The sequence below is a fragment of the Simochromis diagramma genome, unplaced genomic scaffold (genome assembly GCF_900408965.1).
Source record: "Simochromis diagramma unplaced genomic scaffold, fSimDia1.1 OVJJ01000352.1, whole genome shotgun sequence".
In the NCBI taxonomy this organism is placed as follows: domain Eukaryota; kingdom Metazoa; phylum Chordata; class Actinopteri; order Cichliformes; family Cichlidae; genus Simochromis; species Simochromis diagramma.
The window spans coordinates 932,933-953,726 of NW_024386759.1; the positions used below are offsets into that span (position 1 = coordinate 932,933).

General features: G+C 41.3%; 1 protein-coding gene across 2 annotated transcripts; it reads right to left on the reverse strand.

The window, feature by feature from the left end:
• Positions 1–8,760: 8,760 nt before the first annotated feature.
• fezf2 (FEZ family zinc finger 2) lies at positions 8,761–14,052 on the reverse strand. Of its 2 annotated transcripts, XM_040029218.1 has the most exons (5): positions 13,032–14,051; positions 11,895–12,743; positions 11,505–11,639; positions 11,290–11,422; positions 8,761–9,606 (listed from the first exon to the last, which is right to left on the reverse strand). In XM_040029218.1, the coding sequence occupies exons 2-5, from the start codon at positions 12,645–12,647 to the stop codon at positions 9,356–9,358; spliced, it is 1,272 nt and encodes a 423-aa protein (XP_039885152.1). In that variant the 5' UTR covers positions 12,648–12,743; positions 13,032–14,051; the 3' UTR covers positions 8,761–9,355. The 2 variants fall into 2 exon arrangements, with proteins under 2 accessions (XP_039885152.1, XP_039885148.1); XM_040029214.1 differs by having other exon boundaries at positions 11,895–14,052.
• Positions 14,053–20,794: the final 6,742 nt, after the last annotated feature.

Genomic DNA, 20,794 nt, shown 5'->3' on the forward strand with positions numbered 1-20,794 from the left:
CCAGTATTGCCAGACTCCAGTGTTGTGGAGATAAAATATCCTATTTTGCCTTCTTTTCTTGCGGTGGTGTCTTGAAACCACTAGAGGGAGCCAGTATCAAAGCTGTGAAAGATCACAGGCACGAAAAACTCTCAGCGGTCCTTCAGCAGTCAGCCTGTCAGTCAGTTTGACTGATCATCTTAATCCTATGATTTCTTAAAAAAGAGATATTAAATATTTTAGCTTTTTAAGTTTAGCTTTTTTAAAAACATTTGTGCATATTTCTGTGCTGATCTGCAAAATAAAGTCTTGCACTGGTAAAATCTCCTACTGTATGAGTTGGTTGGGGTTGGGATGGGTAGTATTGTGTCAGTTTAATGAAGGAGCAGGACAGGGTGGAGAGAGGCCAAGGACAGAATTTAAGAACAAAAGGGGAGGTTTTAGTGTTGTGTCTACAATCATAAATGACAGCTTCACAGCGTAACAAAAGACACGATGTGTAGGGAATTATCTACGAGGGGCTTAAAAAGCACTATCTGGAGGGCTTTCAGATGATTAGCCCTGCGTTGTGTATTGTAATGGACAAGGTACTTGGCGTGCTGGGCTGTTGCTGTTAGTGACCAGAACTGAAATCACCCCGCCAGTGACTGACAACAACGACCCCTCAGACAGAAAGCCAACTCTCCTCTGTCCCTGCTGGGGTAGCATGAATTTGAAGCCATAAGATTATGCAATGCTGTTCAGCTATTGAAGCCTACTGAGCACCCTGACAGATAAGTGGCTGGACCCAGAGCTGTGGAAATGGTTAAGTGTTGACGCCGTTTGATTGGATAATGGGTAATTGCAGGGTGCATTGCATTCGGCAATATGCTGGGAATTTAGCAGGGGCAAGTGAGGCAGAGGAAAAGAATGGAGCAGGGAAAATATTTTGGCGTGTTGTGTTTTTTGCAGACTGTTATTTCACACCTTGGTTGGTTACATTTGTTTGGATCTCAAGCCTGCACAGTTTACTAATTTGTATCAACTGTTGATGCAATTTAAATTGCAAATGACAATTTGAAAATTTATTGTCACACAGTTGATTTTTGTTTCATTCGACACTCAGTTTCTGAATTGAGAGTTCACATTTCAGTGTGGCTGCTGCACCGTGCCCGAGTTTGTAAGTCCTGAATGTCTCCTTGTATCAGAACAGTTAAAAGCTCAGGCATGTTGTCTTTCATAAAGGCCTTGGCTTTTGTTATGTTGCTTTACATTAAATAAAGCCTTTGTGGTTCCTCCCCATTGACTCTGTGGGCTCAAGTGTAGAATGTCTTCTTTGAGAGCTCATTTCAAACATGTCTTTAGTCTCTTAGCCCCTTCCAAAAGGAAAAGCTATTTTTACTTTCCAAATCTTATGCACTGGAACAGAACTAGCCTTCAGGAGCTAATGTGAAAATTCTTCCCCTGCTAGACTTGAATATACTAGAGCTGCATTATTGCTCTTTGAGGAGTACAGTAGGGGGGCTGTGCTTGCTGAATTCCACTTCAGTCACTGTATTGATTGTTTTTTCACAGGTGTCTTTCTCTGTCGCCGGGTAAAGTCAGAATCTACAGTGCTATTCATTTTGATTTACGGATTGAACAGACCGTCGAAAGAACACGTATGAATTTTGCATTTGTTTACGTGGACTTCTTGTTGATATTGATTCAGTCTTGGCACACAGCACCAATGTGTCAAGTTTGATTCTTAACAAAGTCCTTTATTACAGGCTAATCTACTGTTAGTGCCACATTAAGGAAAAATATATTATTGATCTTTTTTAGATTAAAGTTGAAATTTCAAGATTAAAGTTGAAGTACCACTTTGAGAAAAAGCTGAAATGTCGATAAGGATGATTTTTCTTTTAGCACATAAACACAGTGTGCTGTGTGGTGATAAATAGACGGACGCTGAAAACATGGTGCAGAAAGCTGCAGCTGGTTAAAAGAAAAAAAGAGGCTGTATGTTGTATCACAAGATAACACAGCTGAACAACTCATCTACACAAGGCATTTAATAGAAGGTATAAGTGTGTCGTACACGTGTGTGCACATTTAGACTTTAAGAAAAAAGTCAAAGAACAAAGTGAAGGATTCTTTTGGCACATGCTCGTAAAATAAAAACCCCACACCACTGAGTTCTTGCTTAAGAAAGGCTATGTGGGTAATCACTCTGTGTTTTACATATCTTCTTTGTTCCCTTTAGTGGACGCCTCCACCTCACCCATCCCTGGCACCCTCCTCGTCACAGCAACCTTCTGTATGTACTCTGTGAAGCCCACTAGTGTGTGTTAGTTTAATAATAATATTTTTAGTGAATAATCTTGATTATTTTTCATTTCAAATTTTTTTATTTTTGTGAATAAAATGTCCTGTAAATAGAATAGTCCTTTATAGTCATGTTACATGTAGAACTAAATTGTGGGTGCTCCACACCAACTGTGCAAAGCTGGATGCAGCGTTTGCAGTTGCCACGTTCATACCAGTAGGAGGCCCTGTGGGGTTGTGGTTTTCCTGTCTCCCACTGGTCTCCCTGTTAGCTGCGAGGATTCAGTCAGAGCACGCCACATCTCCAGTGTCATCTTTGTCTTTATGTTTTTTCAGGCATGTGATCGTGGTACCAGGTGCTGCAACCCATCACGTCTTCTTTACTTTATCCATGAATATTCTTTTCCTCCTGCCTGGCAGCTCTACATTCAGCATCCTGTGTCCAGTGTACCCACTAACCGTCCTCTGCACATGTTCAGATCATCTCAGTCTTGACTTTCAATCAGTGCAGGAACTAGTGTGTTCCTGTACGTATGGAAAACTCCATGTAAGAATCTTCATGAGAGAAACTGGACTTTATAAATAATAATGTTGCATCCCTGAATTATTGACAGTGATAGATTCAGTGGTGATGTTTTGCTGGGATGACTTTACCTTCGAGGGAAGGGTCACCGCAGTGCAACTCGTGTGGTTTTAGAATGGAAATATGAAAATAACAAGTACCCTTCTGTTGGGTGACACCTCATAGTTTTTGAGTTGTTGTATAAAGTCAAGCATCTATCCATGCAGTCTGCCTTGACAAGCATTTGTGAACGAATAGGTCATTTAAAAGAGCTCACTGAATTTTAGCTGTAGTGAAGTAATATAGTTTACTTTTCAAATTACTGATTGAATACATAAATAGTGTAGTTGAATCATAGTCTGGTCACTTCTACATTATGGAACCACTCTCAAAGTCAGATAGCTCTTTAAAATGTCCCTTTTTTAACAAATGTTTGAGTAATTGCATGGTTTTATACTTTTCAGCTGTGGCAATGGAAGTAAAAACACCTGAACTCAGAGATTAAGAAGTGTGGCCCAGTAACGTCAGTAATCCTTAATAAATAGATTGACTTCAATGAGCATTTGCTAATTTAGAAGAGAGGCTTTGTGTAGCAAAATGCTAAACAGTAAGCAAACACAAGAAATATAGTTTTTCTTCCAGGACACTCCACAAGAACGAAGCAAGACTGCAACTGCTCTAGACTAGATGTGAGTTTGTGCGTCTGTATGAACATGAACTGTTTAATTCATTTCATGGGATCGTTAAATGTTGCTAGAAGAGTAGTTCATCATTAACACGGTAGCCTGAAATAAAGGAGGACTGGACATTTTCTAGCAGGTCAGCAAGTAGGTCAGCTCAAAAGGATTAGCTGAGACACCGGACATCCCTAAATCAACTGATCTTTCCCAACGATGGCACACTGCTTAGTAACACCAGTGCATGATGGAGAAAATGACTCATTCAATTAATTGGCTCATAATTCGCTGGACAAAGAGTGCAGGTTTTTTTTGTTATCTTGTCTTCACTACTTTATAGACATCTTTAGTTTTACTTTTTTTTTACAGTAACATAGTATCAGTGTTTGACTTTGTTGCAGAGTCCAATATCTATCTCTCTGCTGTAGTGAATTCTCCACAGCACCCAAATACCACAATGTCTGCCCCAGCCATTTTTTTCATGCTAAATAGAAGCTGTCATGTTTGTACTTTTTATTGTAATATACACTCCCTGATTGTCTTAATAGACAATCTAGCTTTGCTAGAACAATATAGGAGCTCCTTTTGCGTACTTTAATTCTTCACGGCATTGAGTCAAACAGGTGGTGGAAACCGTCCTCAGATATTGTGATCCATGATGACATCATAAATCAAGCTCCCATTCTACAAAAAATCCTACAAACAAACGTGATCTTTTGATTGGAACACAGGTGGGGTGTCTGTAGCTTAGGTGATAGTGTAGGAAACCCAGTAATCAGAAGGTTGCTGGTTTGATCCGTGTTCTGCGTGTCAGGTCATTTAGTGTGAATGCTAGATAGAAAGTACTCGAGTGTAGTAAAATAGTCTGAATGAGAGAATTCAATTCAATTCAATTTTATTTTATTTATATAACGCCAAATCACAACATAAGTCGCCTCAAGGCGCTTCATAAGAAAAAAACCCAACAATCATATGACCCCCTATGAGCAAGCACTTTGGCAACAGTGGGAAGGAAAAACTCCCTTTTAACAGGAAGAAACCTCCGGCAGAACCAGGCTCAGGGAGGGGCGGGGCCATCTGCTGCGACCGGTCGGGGTGAGAGAAGGAAGACAGGATAAAAGATAAAAGATATCAGAACATGATAACACTGCAATTACACTTAAAAATGCAGAACTTAGGCTTAATACAGTTTAATCTGGTAAATTATATTTTAAAAAATCACCACTTTGCAGTGACGGTGAAAAAGAAAAGTAGTCAAAATCCAAAAAATGTGGGCTCCATGTTCAGCTCTGCTGTAAAGCTGGAGACTTGTTCACTTTTGAAACTAGCCTTACTTGGCCATTTAAGGTTACTGTGTTGTTTCACTTTGGCTATCATAGCCAGCTGTTTGAACATGACCTAACATACAAATTCATGAATAGGAAAAAGACCCACGTGCAGCTGCTGTGTGTGGGTGAAAAAAAAGGCATCACAACTCTGCAGCTCACTCACTTTAGCCGGAAGTAGTGAATTAATCTGGGGACATTCAACACTAAACTCAAACTAATCACAGTGATTTGGAAATATCTTTACCAAAGTAGTTGAAAAGTTATCTTTTGTTCATGCCAAGGGTGCTTTGTCATAATGTTTTAGTCACATCTATTTAGTAATATGTTTTATTTATATAGCGCCAAATCATTCAGACTTTGAAATCTGAATGTTTAAAAACATAATAATTCATTGTTAATGGATTAGAAAACAAGCTAATTCTTACTGTTCGTCATGTTTTGAGAAAATGAAAGTGGTTTGATTAGACACAACATAACAAAAGTACACAGCACAATCTAAAAGTTATGCCCTGGAAGCAATTGCCTTGATTTTATACTTTGAAGAAACAAATGTGGCATTAAAGCAGTGAATACTTGATGTTGTGTGTGTTTTGTCCTAAAATTGGTCAAACAATAAAAATAACTAAATTCAGTCTCTGACTAAGAGAAACCTGAAGCTTCACCACCCTCGTCCACTACAGGTTCCCCCCGCAGCTTCTGAGCTGCAGACTAGATAGCTGCATGGATGGACAGACGGATGGAGGTCAGAGAATGGAGTCTGACAACAAATCAGTGATGAGAGCTCCCTCACTGCTCAGTTCCCAGCAGCCCACGCTTCCCTCCCAGCCACAAAACACATCCTCTCAGCCTGCCATGCCCTTGACAGGCCAAAGCAGATGAGCAGGCATATCCAAGGGACAGGCTCCTCACTACTGTCCTTAAGACATTCTGATGAGGTTTTGGTGGAGGAAGGTTCTGGGATGACTTTGTAAAAGAATCTAAATGAAGTGTGAGTGAATGCTGTGCCTGTTCACTGCATCTTGAGTGGCTCATTTCTATCCATCATCTTGGACTTTTTGGTCTTTGGACAAGCAAGTTCGGCATTTCTGGTATTTTTTTTAACCAAATCAGAGCATTTTCTTCCGAAAACATAATGTTAGACTAGCTCCTTTATGAGAAATGTACGATAATGTTGTTTTTAAACATCTCATGTCAGTATCTCTGTTTCCTTTGATTGCACAGCTACAGACTGAAGAGAAACCAGTGCTCATTAACCCTCAGTACTTTACAATGGAGGCTCATGGTCTCAAAGGGCTAGTGGTTCACTAACGAGGGGTGGGGTGGCAAGGCACCTTAACAACGCCACAAAGCGGTCCCAGCCTTTCTAAGCACAAACTTAGTATAAACTTTGAATGTGCTTGTGGAAAAGCAAATGCAACGTTTATATAGCACCAAATCACAACAGCCGCTTCACTGTGCTTTATATTTTAAGGTGAAGATGCTTATAGTATAAATCAAATGCAACGAGCAAGCACTTGGCAACAGTGGGAAAGAAAAACTCCCATTTAACAGGAAGAACAGCCCAGCAGAAGCAGGCTAAGGGAGAGATGGCCATAAAAGGGCATAACTCCTTCTGATATAGCATTTTGATGTCTAATCTCCTTTTATAGTTATCTTGTTTTTCTTGTTTATTTCATTTACTGTTAGTCTTACTGAATATCTGGCACAACAAACATGCACTGTAGGCTGGTTTTGACTGGCTGTGAAAATGTGTTTTCTGCACTCTCCTTTGTGAATTCAGTTTAATGCTCACAATATATAAAACTATAAATCTAGCTGACTTAGGTTACATAGGCATGATAAAAAACAAGTTGATTAAAACGTTATTCATTCAAATGCTCAATGAAGAGTACACACACACAGTCAGCTGTTAGATTAAATCTTGTTTGACTGTGTTTTCATTTCCATCACCATCATCCGTTAGTTGTTGTGGTGGTGTTAGTCGTGGTATTTAGCGGTTTTGCTTCTCCAAGGAATCACAACCTTGTACTGGGGATAACATCGCATATTGCCCTTGTATTACTTTAACGAGCTCCTGTCTCAGATATTGTGGGAACGTTGTCCCCTGGCTAGAGTGACACAAGCACTCTAACCCCTCCGCCTTCTTTGAAAGAAAAAAGCTGCTACCGGGACGCTTTAATTGGAATTTCATGTGGGCTAAACTGGGGGGAAACTGGTGTAAGTTAACATTTGGTAGACTTAATTGGTCTTTTTCTCTCCTTCCTCCTCGATCGGGCACTTGCTGGACTGGCGAAGCTTCCCCGCTAATCTCCCATTTACAATCAGTTCACTGGGACAGACAAAAAGTCCGCCTCTTGCTTTTCTTCTCTTCCTGTCTCAGACGAGCTCCTTTGTAGTCCGTAAATTGCCTGAATCCCCCAGCGATCCCCCGGTGGTGGAGAGAGCAAAAAGAAAGATGTCCTCATGTTGTTGACAACTGATTAGCGCTCCACCCCAGAAAGGAAAAAAAAAACTTTAATCTGCTGCGCGTGGGCGCGCCTTAATTAAAGCTCCCGCGCACCAGTCAGTTAACGTGTTTGTGGATGTTGATGCGGTTGCTCAGATGCTGGAGAAAAAAGAAAAAGTGCGGAGAAAAGGCCAACCTGCCTTTAGGTTATTTACTGAGCAGACGTTGTTCAGTCCTACAGCCCGTAGACCCTGTGTGTGTCAGTGCGCGCGCGCGTGTGTGACCACACGCATTGCGTTGGTAAAAGACACAACCTGCCTCTCACACAGATCCTACACTCTGCCTGATGTAACAGTATTCCGTTTGCTGGATGCTCGTGCACGCATTGAGAAGGCGCGCACCGAGGTCATCTTTCAAGTATTGGATCTGCGAGTCTTTGTCGTTTATCGGCACGTAGGACACAAAACACCTTTCTCCCACTCTTGAAACAGGAAATAAAGTGACAAGTTTGAGCAGTGTTCCCTTTGTTTGAGAGGTGGCGCGTGACGCACAAATGCCACATGATTACAAAAACATCGACTTTATTCCTCTGACAGGATAAGTATTCGCGATTTGATGGAAAATTCAGCAACAGCGTGGTGCGTCGACTGAAGACCTCAAAATTGCGGAGATATTTTAGTTATTTCCTAATAATTCCTATAATAACTAAAAGATCATCTGGTTTAAGTGTTTGTGTTATCGGAGCCGCACACATCAGCACAGAGCCCTTTATACGGTCTGTTTGAGCGGACTGGCTAGATTTTCCTGCAGATGTCTGGTGCACACTGATGAAAAAGGTGAGCGGGGCATTCATCTGCTAATATTAGCCCTGCCAAGCTTCTGAGGGCCTGGCCGACCCGGGTGAGCGCTAATTGGCTGTTAATGAAATGAGCGCCATTTGGGAGCACGGATCGGCCTCTTGACAGAATGTGTGCAGGGATAATATTGTTCCAGAAGCCGTGCGGAGAATAACTTGAGCTCTATTAACGCAGAGGCCCAGATAAGGAGCTGCGGCCCGAGTGCTCCATTATCTCCTGTTCTGATGAGCGGCTCCGGATGACGGCGTGGCCCCCACCCCCACCGCTCCTTCTCCCGAGGCTGTTTAGCTGCTTAATGTAATTCGCTTTCAAGAGCCTCGTGTTATATCTGATCATTTGTGCCATTAAGCCAGAGTCAAGTGTAAATGCAGTATTATTAAGATCGTGTCTGTCAGTAAATGTTGAATAAAAGTGGCCGCAGAGCATACAGTACCCGCGCTCCAAAATACCAGTACCGTCTGCGCTCGTGCACGCGTGCCTCCCAGTTTACATTTGCTGGAAAATGTAACAAATAGAATTAATGAAAGACAAGAAGCAAATGAGTTAAAAAAAAAAAAGACTTTTTCGCTGTTTTTATTTTTTAGGTTGTGCAGTTTTCCACTATATTTCCAAATGTCGTTTGTTTTAGTTACTTCGTCTTTGAATATCACACACTTTGGTTGTTTGTGTCTCGCGGCCTTCTCTGTTTTCATTTACGTGCTTTTTCTTGCGGGCACGTGTGTGTTGTCTAAATGTGATATTTGCACCTTACAAAGTATTTCAGAATAAACTTTGATCATATAATTGTTTTATTTTCAAATACCTTCAAAATGCAAACATGGCTCAGACATTCAGTTTCAATATAATTTAACTTATTTATTCACAGGAACAGTTTTTCAATGAAATAAACAACATGGCGATGCATTCCCCAGATGATTCACGTTATTATTATTATGATTATTATTATCGTTATTTACAGTTCCATCGTGGAGACAGGGGGTTTCTCTTTCAGTCTGTGGAAATGCAGAAAGAAATTCTATGTGGACCCAAAACATCGCGACAGTGTTGGGCGGATGTTGTCTGTTTTTTGTTCGCTGCAGCATTCCTGCTGAGACACTGACGGGAGCCGATTACCTCATTTCTTTTCAAAGATTCGGGTCCAGTTTTTTGAACTCCCTCACTTCCTTGTCAGACCTTAAAAACTGCTCGCTAAAAAGTCATAGCAGGAAACGAGCAATGGCTCAGCTCTGCAGCTCTCTGGAGGCTTCTGAAGCCGCCGAGAAGCCATTGTCATGCAGCTTCCTGATGTGCTTCTTCAGGTCGAAGTTGCGGCAGAAGCCTTTGCCACAAGTGGCGCAGGTGAAGGGTTTCTTGTCGTTGTGTGTGTGCATGTGGAAGGTCAGGTTGTAGATCTGGTGGAAGGCCTTATTGCAGATGGAGCACTTGTACTGTTTCTCCCCGCTGTGCGTCAGCTTGTGGTTCTTGTAGTTTCCTGCGAAATAAGAGTATATGAATTAAAACACAATGTCATTTTTATCACAGTCTTTTCACTTTGTCTTCACAATTCTTCTGAGAAAAGTTTAAAAAAAGGATTCAAAGGGGGAAAGGTGTGACATTAGAATTTTTGCCACCCTTTTAACATCTGCTTATTTAACCCGTGGCCTTTTCGCAGCACGAAATCAAACGTTCATGTCTCGCTGATGTGTGAGAGTCAATAGAAACAACTCCAGGTCAAACGAAAAAAGTGCATCTGTCTGTGTGAAAACCAGTCGTCTGACCATAACCAGCTTTCCTTCCTCTAGTATAAAACGGCCTAAAACCAGTATTAGAAAATAGAAAAAGGGGATAAAAAATGCACTCAATACCTCAGAAATATTGTAGATTTCACGGCTTCTAATATCAGAGAGCTGATGCGCTGATGAGCCCGTCAGAGCTGAGGAGAGTCAGCTTCAGGGGAACTTGGATTAATTTAAAAAAAACCCGCCTGGTCTGAGTTAATTGTTTTTACCCTGAAATTACACAGCTAAACATTTCACTCCAATCTGGCCAAAGAAAATAATTTAATCAGGAGAATCTGAAAAATAAAACCGCTTGAACAAAATTTGAATGTAATTTTTTCTGCGAAACATCTACACATTAAAAAAAAAAAGCAAAGCAGAGAGGAACTGCGATTTTTCTTTTTCCACCAGCAGTTCAGCTGGAGCCTCCTCCACCCCACAGCCTTCATTAATCGGCTTTTTGTGTGCCGAAGTCAAAAAGTTGTCAAACTTTGTCAAAATCAAGCGCAGCCGCAACTAAAGGAGGCCGGTTTCCAACTTTGCCGGGGTCTGACTAATGACCCGGCGAAAATGCGACAGTCTCGAAGGTAGAATTAGTCCGTGTAAAGTGACAAGTCTCATTTCCACCCACCGATTCGTGCTCATCGGTGAGCCCACAGTTATTTCCCCTTTGACTACTTCAAATATAAGCTTTTTCTGCTTTTACCGCAGACGTTATTTATTTCGGCAGCGCAGATGCCAAATGTTGAGGATGAGCGCCGATTTCGCCACACTAACTCCAGCGAGTCTGCATAAAGAGCTCTGCTCAGCTGCGAACTTCCGCAATATTGAGCGGGCAGAATATTCGGAATCTTCGTGCATAATGCTATAAAATTATTAGTGCATTTATGCTCCAAATCTCAAGTCCAGCTTCACAAAAACAATAAAATAAAATAAAATGGCATTTTTTTCGTATTTATATTTTTCGTCAGTAGTCAAGTTGAGAACCCACAATTTCGTTGTATATGACAATAAATGATTATTTTATTCGATTCTAAACAATGTGCGCGAGATGTTAAACAGCATCCAGCACAATTAAAGCACAGAGTCCATCAGCCAGTGTAGCAATTATTTCAATCACGTCTCCTCTTAGTGAGGAAGTTCTCCACCGAGTTGTGGATTTCTAAAAGCTGACTGCTCAACCCGGCAAAATAATGACTAGGATGCACGGCAGCAGATTTCATGAAATAAATTCGTGGAATAATAACACGAGCTGAAGAGAAAGCTTTTTGTTCGTTTGCACATAAACACTCTGAATCACCGCAGTGTTGAAAATAGGAAACATCACATCAGGATACAATTTCCAGTCAGTAATATAATACAGCCGATTAAAGAGGACTCCAGCGCCCAGTATTTACCTTTCTGGTGGAAGCCTTTCCCGCAGAACTCGCACACAAATGGTTTATACCCTGCGTGGATCCGGACGTGAGTGTTGAGAGTCGAACTTCTGTTGAACGCTTTTCCACACTGGTTGCATTTGTGAGGCTTTTCCTTACAGGTCAAAATGAGAGAAAATAATTCAAACAAAGTCAAGTCAAAAAGCTGGAAAGGTCACGGTGAAACAGTGTCTCACCTGCGTGTGGATGATCTTGTGTCTGCACAGCGTGCTGGCCTGCCGGAATCCTTTACCGCACACCTTACATACGAAGGGCCGGGCCCCCGTGTGCACCGGCATGTGTCTGGTAAGATTGTAATGCGCATTAAAAACCTGCAGACGACACAAAGGCATACAAAATATGAGTAAACATTATTCTAAAAAGACAGCGCCAGCATTTTTAAAACAAGCGTCAGAAAAAAGGAAGAAAAAAAACTAACATCGGCCTCAAAAGTTCATTATTGAGTTTATATAGGTGTGTAGATGCTGGCGCATTTGTTCATGTTTTATATAAAATATAGAATAAAAAATATAGAATATAAAATATAGAATATAATAACAATGTACAAAATTGCATTAAAACCGTACCTTTCCACACACTTCGCAGGTGAAATTTTTGGGTTTTCCGTCCGCACTGCCACTGCCGCTGAGTTTGCTGTGTGTCTTTATGCCGCTTTTCTCAGCTGTCAGGCCGTGGCTCTCCTTCACTATCTGGTCCAGCTGCCCTGGCAGATGTTCCTTGTGTGGGTATTGAGGTGTGGGCAGCTTGTCGGTGCCCACACCGGTCAGTTTGGCATTCTCCAGCAACAAAAGTCTGTGGTGCGCCGACAGAGAGGCCTGGGCCTGCGGGCTGGAGAGCCAGTGGCCGGCCAGCAGCTCCGACTGCTGGTACGCAGAGTCCAGATAATTGAAATAGTAGAGCGAGCCACTGCTGGGCACGGCCTGGTTCAGGACCTGAGGTTTTACCACCCTGCTCCCTGACGTCAGCAGCTGCTGCTTCAGGCTCGGATCCGCTTTGCCGCACAACCCGCAGTTTCCTTTGCACGGAGCAGCTGGCGAGCCGCACAAAGTTCCCCTAAAACTGGCTCTCCACAGCTCCGAATAGCTCATCAGCGCCTTGGCTTGGAGGTCGTAGCTGAAGGGCTGTAGCGGGATCATGCAGGGGATTGGGGAGCAGAGCCCTAGCAGTTTTTTCCCCTCTGAACGTTCCTCCGCGTTCCCTTTCGGCTCCGAGCTCTTGGACATGATCCAGTCGATGGAGAAAGCCAGCGTTTTGGGAGCCGCGGACGGCGCAGTCCTCCCGCAGGACACCACCGTGTCTAAAGAGGCTGAACTTGCCATTTTGTTGCCGCTGTAGTAGTTTCGCTTTGCAGCCGAACAGAACTTGGTGTGAGCAACTCCGTGTATAGTCCAGCTGCCCCGCGTCTTTTCACTCCCCTGAGCTCCCAGCAGAAAAGACAGGCGGACACATCAGTTTAATAAGCACCTTGCTGTCACAGTGTCACGCATTTGCATTCAAATGGCCCCCGCCTCGCAACAATAGCATCCAGGGGTGATGGATTAATGCTCATTAACTAGCACACACAAAATTAACAGACATTACAGGGCTCGTTAAGGAGAAGAAGAAGAGGAGGAGGAGGAGGAGGAAACAGAGGGCAAGAAATGTTGTAGCCGGAGCTCCTGGACACCGAGTTAAGCCAAAATTACGTCTGTGTTGTACTTTACCTTCTTATTGTTCAGATGGGAGTGGAGAAACCAGCCGACTGCTCTCTGTCAGACCTTGGCAGCGCCCGCCCCTCATCAGTGCAGATCACTGTCTCTTGACATAATCGGGCACCCAAGCACCTAACTGGGTGACAGGGAGACAAATCTATAGAGGGGATGGCACGTAAATATGAAACCATTCCATCAGTAAAACTGCTGCACAATTGTGTTTTCATCATTAATCGCGCTTTGGAGGAGCTGAGTGAGTCTCCTGCTTTCATTTGGTTAACAACACAGTAATCTCTTTTTTTCTCGGAGAGAGCTGCTAATCCTCGGAGATGGGATCCGTCTTTTTCCTCGCCGGCTTATAAACTTACTATTTGTATAAATTCGAGGACGTCCAATTTCCACCTGTTTAAGAGCACAGACTCCCTTTGGATCCTATTAAACGTTGTTCCTCCTTCCCCCTATTCAAAAGAAGCAATTTTCCAGAGCGATTCAGGGCTCAGCGCTGCGTGGGGGGGGGGGGGGGGAGAACACAAGCTCTTTTACTTTTAGCTACTAAAGCACTGCGTGAACTGGTTTTGTGTTTTTTTCTTCCTGAAATACAGGGACGGATTAAAGACGGAGAGAGGAAAAAGAAAAGACTTAGCTTGGTCAGGGGTATACACGGACAAATGAAAAGAGAGGCCTTTTCTCTAAAGAGGCGTACAAGAAGTTTGCTGGAATCCACGGTGTTGTGTGGGAGTTACAATGGGCAGCAGAGTCTCATCTATCCGCTACAAGGGCTGTGTTGAATTTATGTGTTTGCAGGCCAATTTACCTGAGGGACTCCCAACAACTGAGTGGGAGAGAGGGGAGTTCATAAAACATGCGGAGGATCAAAAGAGTGTGCAATATGGACGAAATGAATAGTCTTTTATTTATCACAGCGTTTGCTCAGTGCGCATGTTGACGATGCTATAATGTATTTATTTAACTTGGCAGAACCTTTAAACTTACACAAGAAGAAGAAAGTGAAACTTTAAGATAATAATGTTATTTCCGAGCCTAAAATGTGACATGATTGTCATATGAATGGGAAATCACTGGTAACACTTAATACCCTCAAGGTATTTAGAAAAGTAGTAGAGTATAATTTGTATATAACTTCTTCGAAAAGTTACAACACACCTTTTGGTAACTGGCGTGCGTCTTTGAGAGCGCCAAAAAACCTATTTAGGCTAGAATTTATTCTGCATTTATTCTGCGCAACACTTACAAATATATTTACTCTATAATGTAATTTTCTGTCACTTGGTATTCTTGTTCTAGTCTCCTGACATTTGAGTCAAAAAGTAGTTTTAGGTAATGAAGCCGCATCACGAAGCGCTGTTCGGGAACGTTAAACACATGGGTGTGATATATCGAAATTCCATGTTTTTATGGTGAAATCCTCAGGCAGCATACAGCCTCTGGTAACTATAATAACAGTGCAAATTCTAAAGTAATACTTAACTAATGTTAGCAAATTCCCATTGCTTATTATTAACAAACCAGTGCCACTTTTTTTCAAGCATGAACTGATACTCGATCATTTTAGCTTCATTTCAGACGCTTTCATTCTCATAAAAACAGAAAGCTATTTTTATTGATCAAACTGACATCGACTCATTAGCATCATCAAATCTTGCATCTCTAAATGAAGCACAACTTATAGGGTTGGTCCTCTGTTTGTAAGTGTGAGCAGGCCTTCATTTAAAGAACTGTAAAAACTGATCCGGACACTTAAATCAAGACTTTTACACTGGACGATACAGTTAATTTTGAATTAAGAGAGCATTTATGTTGTACAGAAAAATTCTGTATCATTAGGTTGAAATGTATTTTGGATTTGCCATCTTCTAAAGAATCTGCTGTTTTGTGTTTTCACTGAGGCCTTTAAACCTTCAAACAGAGTCACAACATCAATACTCACATATTTTTATTATTGTCGGGTCTGTACCTTAGAATATGAAGCACCTTGAGGCAATTGTTGTTGTGATATAAATAACATTTAACAGAATTTGTTTTATGTTAATGGCTTCCATAAGATATTAGTGGCTGATGTTGACCACTTTTTATAACCCATTATAGAAAGTCTGAATGCCAAAAACCCATGTGCTTATTGCAAAACATATCTGGTCGCTATACTGAAATATGTGTGATAAAATGTTGCACTAAGTTTTTATCTGAAATATGTCTCTATTTTGTGTTGTAAAGCTCTTTAGAACACTAAATACTCAGGGAGGGCTGCTTCATTTTGTAGTAGTTGTTTAATGAAAGTTTTATAAAAGACAATGATAAAATTGTAATTTAGCTCATTAAATTTAGGTTTTGTGTTTTGTGTATTTCTTTTTAATCAATGATAATTAAGGTTGATGATAAATGATAATTGGGTGTAGAAGATAATAATTTACCTCAGTCACCACACACTTCATGCTATATTTACCCCAGGACATTCAATTCAATTCAGTTTTATTTATATAGTGCTAAGTCCCAACCTCAAGGAACTTAATGCTGTAAGGCATATGGTAGGGATGCTTTTTAAGGTTGTTAACAGGGAAGCTATTGTTAGGATAGGAACATTTGTATTATTCTGTTTGATTTTACAAGTCCACCTCACATGGAAGGATTATTGCTTGTTGTTTCTATGCTACTCATAAGGTAGAATACTCTAAATTGAGGTATTATTTCTGGTTCACTGATACACTGATCCTATTGCTGTAACCAACCTCACCCATTCACTTCTAACCACAGTTAGCTCAGGCATTGATTTAAGGGACTCTTGCTTCTTGCCGGAAGGTATGCAAGGGCTGGATGTGGCAAAGCTTAACATCACAGTGTTGGGATTTTTAACTGTTTTTGTCTTCATCCTTCCACAATTCCTGGGGTAATTGTAACCATCTATATGTATGCACATTATTTTTCAATGTAAATGCAGACATACACATTTGCAGGACCATAAATCATGCTGCACAAATTCTTCAGTGACTGATGCTCTTATGATTGACCGATTTCAGTACAATTATATGCACATGAATTTCTTTACTAGTACGCTGACTTGCAGTGTTGAAGTAACACAAGTGCTGACATTTTCAGTGTATATTCTGTCATAATTGATCTTAAAGTTCAGGAATAAACATATAATTATTAGTTATTAACATCAGACTTGCTTCAACAGTGTGTCTTTTATCCTGTCTTCCATCATTCACCCCCAACAGGCCACAGCAGATGGCCCCGCCCCTCCCTGAGCCTGGTTCAGCTGGAGGTTTCTTCCTGTTAAAAGGGAGTTTTTCCTACCCACTGTCACCAAGTGCTTGCTCAAAGGGGGTCTTTTCTGTACTATTCTAGGGTCTCTACCTTACAGTATAAAGCCTCCTTGAAGCAACTGTTGTTGTGTTTTGTGCTATATTAATAAAACTGAATTGAATTAATTATTGTGATTGTGTAATTATGACTTTAATGTAAACAAATAACTACAAAATAAAGGTCAGTTTTCAACACACAGTGTAACAGTATATGTAGATGGTATATTAGTAAACACTTATCGCATTGCCAGATACCAGTGCAGCATTCAGTACTGTCAACTCATATTTTATTACAGAGATCAGAACGGAATCTGGATGGACGGATGTATGGATAGATTAGAACATGTCCGTCCATCCATCCATCCATCCATCCATCCATCCATCCATCCGTCTTCTTCCACTTATCTGGGGCCGAGTCACAGGGGTAGGAGCCTAAGCAAAGTAGTCCAGACCTCCCTCTCCCTGGTCTCCCCCAGCTTGTCAGGGGGAACATCAAGGTGTTCCCAGGCCAGCCGAAAGACAGAATCTCTCCAGCATGTCTTGGGTCGGCCTTGAGCCTCCTCCCGTAGGACATGTCCAGAACACCAGGAGGCACCCAGACACTTCGCTTTTACACCTAGCTGTCTCTTTACCACGACGGACTGGTACAGCGTCCGCATCACTGCAGATGTAGCACCAATCTGTCTGTCGATCTCCCGCTCCCTTCTCCCATCACTTGTGAACAAGACCCAGAGATACTTAAACCCCTCCACTTGGGTCAGGAACTTGTCCGGGCTGAGGACCACAGCCTCAGACTTGGAGATGTTGATTCTCATTCCTACTGCTTCACAATGCAAACTGTTCCACTGCAAGCTGGAGGCCATCTCCTTATGAAGCCAACAGAACCTCATCATTTGCAAAAAGCAGAGATGAAATTCTGAGAACACCGAAGTGAAAGGAGAATCTGTGATAAAGGGCAGCCTTGGCAGAGTCCATCAGAGTCCCATTTATTGCCAGCTATGCGGACCAAGCTCTTGCATCGGTTGTATAAGGATCAAACGGCCCATAGCAATGGGCCTTACACCCCATACTCCCGAAGAACCTCCTACAGGACACGCCAAAGGACACGGTCGAATGACTTTTCCAAGTCCACAAAACACATGTAGACTGATTGTTCAAACTCCAAATGCACCCTCAAGTATCCTTGAGAGGATAAAGAGCTGGTCCAGTGTTCCACAGCTAGGAAAAAAACCCCACATTGTTCACCCTGTACCGAGATTGGACTAACGGATGGACTCTCCATTCCAGCATCCTGACATAGACTTTCCCAAGGAGGTTGAGGAGTGTGATCCCCTCTAGTTGGAACACACCCTCCGGTTCCCCTTCTTAAAGATGGGAACCACCAATCCAAGGTACCGCCCCCGATCTGTCACCTGAGCTGTGACAACCAAGACAGTCCTACAACATTCAGAGCCTTCAAGAACTCAGGGAGGACCTCATCCACCCAGGGGCTCTGCCACCATAACACACAGAATAACTGTCTCAGTGACCTCTCCCCCACAGATAGGTGATTGGTCCCCCTCATCCCCAGACTCTGCTTCCTCCTTGGAAGATGCGGGATTAAGGAGGTCCTTGAAGTATTCCTTTCTGCCGCCCGACAATGTTCTCAGTCGAAGTCACAATACAGGTAGAGCACCGCTTTGTACCTGGCTTGGGATTCCTAGAATATTTAAAGTTATAACAGGGAGTCATGTACTTTTGACTTGAGGCTTTCTTTTGCAGAGGACCCACAGCATCCAGAGTCATATGCATGATTAATATCTGTGATAGTAGAATTTAGGTGCCAGCTCTGCACTGTGTTGGCACATGGCGTTGAAGAAGATAACTGTAGAGGACTTGTATCATTTAATTTAGTTACAGAACTTTCACAAAGACTTTTACTGTACGGAAACATATTCCCCACTGCTGTATAATCCATTGTTGTAAATTTAAATGTTGCTTAAAAATTACCAGACAAAAGGTTTTCAGGGAATATTATTAAATTTTTAGTTACTATGCCAGACCTAAGAACAAGATCAGAGTGAGATTAAAGTGGTGGGTGGACTCTTTGGAGCGATGCCAGTTGAGGCTTTCCACCATCTCTGGTAGTTAAATAATGATAAAAACAAGATTTTAGTTTTATAATTTCAGGTACTTACCCCTACACTTAACAATTATGAAAAAATATTAAAGACATTTTTATTTAATTGTCTTTTGATTATAATTAATGTTTCAAATTACATTCATTTTATTTTATTCATAGACAGAAATATTGTTTCCATTAAAATATGACTTCTGTACTGTTAAATATATTTTTTACCATTTTAGTCTACTTGATTATAGAAAGCAATATAATTTATAAAAACTATGTAAATGTTACTTAAATCACACAGCATACAATGTGCCATAGAGCTGTTTATTTTGACATTTCACAGTTATAGCAGGCAACCCCCCCACACCAATTACTGTTGTCATTCCAATCTGCCCCCCCCCCAAAAAAAAAACAAAAACCAAAAAATAAAAACAAACAAAACAAAACAAAACAAAAAACAAAACAGGGGAGCATTCAAATCCAGCACTCTGTACAAAGGAACTTTCAGTGTCATATTGTCAGATTTAAGAGGAAAATGTTCTAACATGCCCTTTATAAGATAATGAAACCTTAGTTACAGACCAGGTGCCTTAGTTAACATACTCAAATATGTTTTAGAATGACAACTTCCCAAAACTAATAATAGATGAAATGAAGTTAGTTTGTCTAGATGTGTGAAAGGGTGCAGGTATGTTAACATCACTAGTAAAAAATAGTTTTTAGTGTCTGAAAATTCTGAGAATCTCTTTGTTTGGGCAGTGGGACTTCATTTAAAGGCAAGCTGCTGTGTGTGAGAGAAGGGTTCAGTGAACCCAGTATTCTTGCTGGAAATCAGTCATTTGCATGGAGAACTGAGTAGGTGGAATTGAACAGAAATGGCACTACACTAGAGCAACCACAGAAACCACCCAGTGATCACTGCAGTTGTCCTCCATTTAATTTAAAAGATAGAATGAGAATTCTTTGTTGTTGTTTTTTTGTTTTACTTATTTAGAAAGCTTGACCCCCCCATTTTTTTTGTTCCCCCAATATATCATTTGAGTTATTGGGAAATTAATATCACTACTCTATAAATGCATTCCTCTATTGGGTAACCTGCATTTTAAAGCATACAATTTTAAACAGTGTCATTGAATTAAAATCATGGCAACCTTCAAGTAGTTCCTCACATTTCTTAGACTGCAGTTAAGTTTCACATCTCATCTCAGTGCTTTGGTGCTCTGAAAAGAATAATTTTATTTCAACACTAAAGCATCTTTTGTGCACTTAGCGGTCAAATAAAAACAAGAGACTATGTGTCTAAGGAACCATGTTTTTGAGCACAAAGAGTGACAACCATATAAGGAAAGCTGGAATTTGCATGTGCTTGAGATACACAGCCTTTGCATGCTGGAAAGAGATCTAGTGGCAATGGAGAAGAGGACACAGTATAACAATATCTTTGTTCACAGGTGTCAGCGTGACAGTAATAAAAGGTTCTGTTTCAAATGGTTCGATTGTGCCTTCGTCCTTAACCTCATCTGTTGAAATGAATGTGAAGAATTGGTCATCTGTGCAGCTGCTAAAAGTTCCTCTACATTGTTGGGGATTCCGTCTGGCAAACAATAAACTGTCTAAACCAGGGGCCAGCAACCTTTAAGACCCGGTTTCCACGGAAAAGAAAACACTGGGAGCCGCAAATACTTTTTGACATCTAAAATGAACATAACACGGTATATATTGTTTTTTACCTTTATGCTTTGTATAAACAACTATAAAGTGTTGCTTATTAAAATCCATGAAGTACTACAAAGAAAACGAAATTTTATTTATGTAATGAACACATTTTGAAATCTTAAAAAATTACAAAAAAGAAAGACATCCAGTTGAAGGTCTCTTTTAAATGAATTAAAAAGCTGAACTTAAATTCTCCATGTAGCAAACAAAAACTGAGCCGTCATCCTTATTGGCCTCAGGTGGACGCACCTGAGTGTCATCTGCAATCACGCCTCACCACCTTAAAGTCTGTGCTCTCTCTGCTGTTGTGTTATGTGTCAGGCTCTGTGCTGGAAAGCTAAAGCCAGCTGCATGCGTACAGCAACCGTGTGTGAAAAGCGGTCAATAAAGAGAAGCTGAAAACCATGTTCATGCAAACACCGTCGGGTCTGCCGTGATATGTTTACAATTGGACTTCTGCTCCTGAACCTCTGCACACAGCGTCTGCAGACCGGGGCTGTACGAAGTCACTTTCATCTTTATGCAGGACTGTAAGCTGTCATCTGTGAGGCGTGAGCGGTGTTTGTTTTTAACATAGTTCATGGTGGGAAATAGCTGCTCAAATACGTATGTGGATCCAAAGATCGACA

What these genes read in the sequence shown, in the direction of transcription:
- fezf2 (XM_040029214.1), bottom strand. Translation starts at nt 12,647, where the DNA reads ATGGCAAGTTCAGCCTCTTTAGACACGGTGGTGTCCTGCGGGAGGACT. An exon ending in CCTGCGAAGTGTGTGGAAAG is followed by an intron (nt 11,640 to 11,894) that starts GTACGGTTTTAA and finishes TGTCGTCTGCAG; the next exon opens with GTTTTTAATGCGCATTACAA. An exon ending in GAAAGGCTTCCACCAGAAAG is followed by an intron (nt 9,607 to 11,289) that starts GTAAATACTGGG and finishes CTTATTTCGCAG; the next exon opens with GAAACTACAAGAACCACAAG.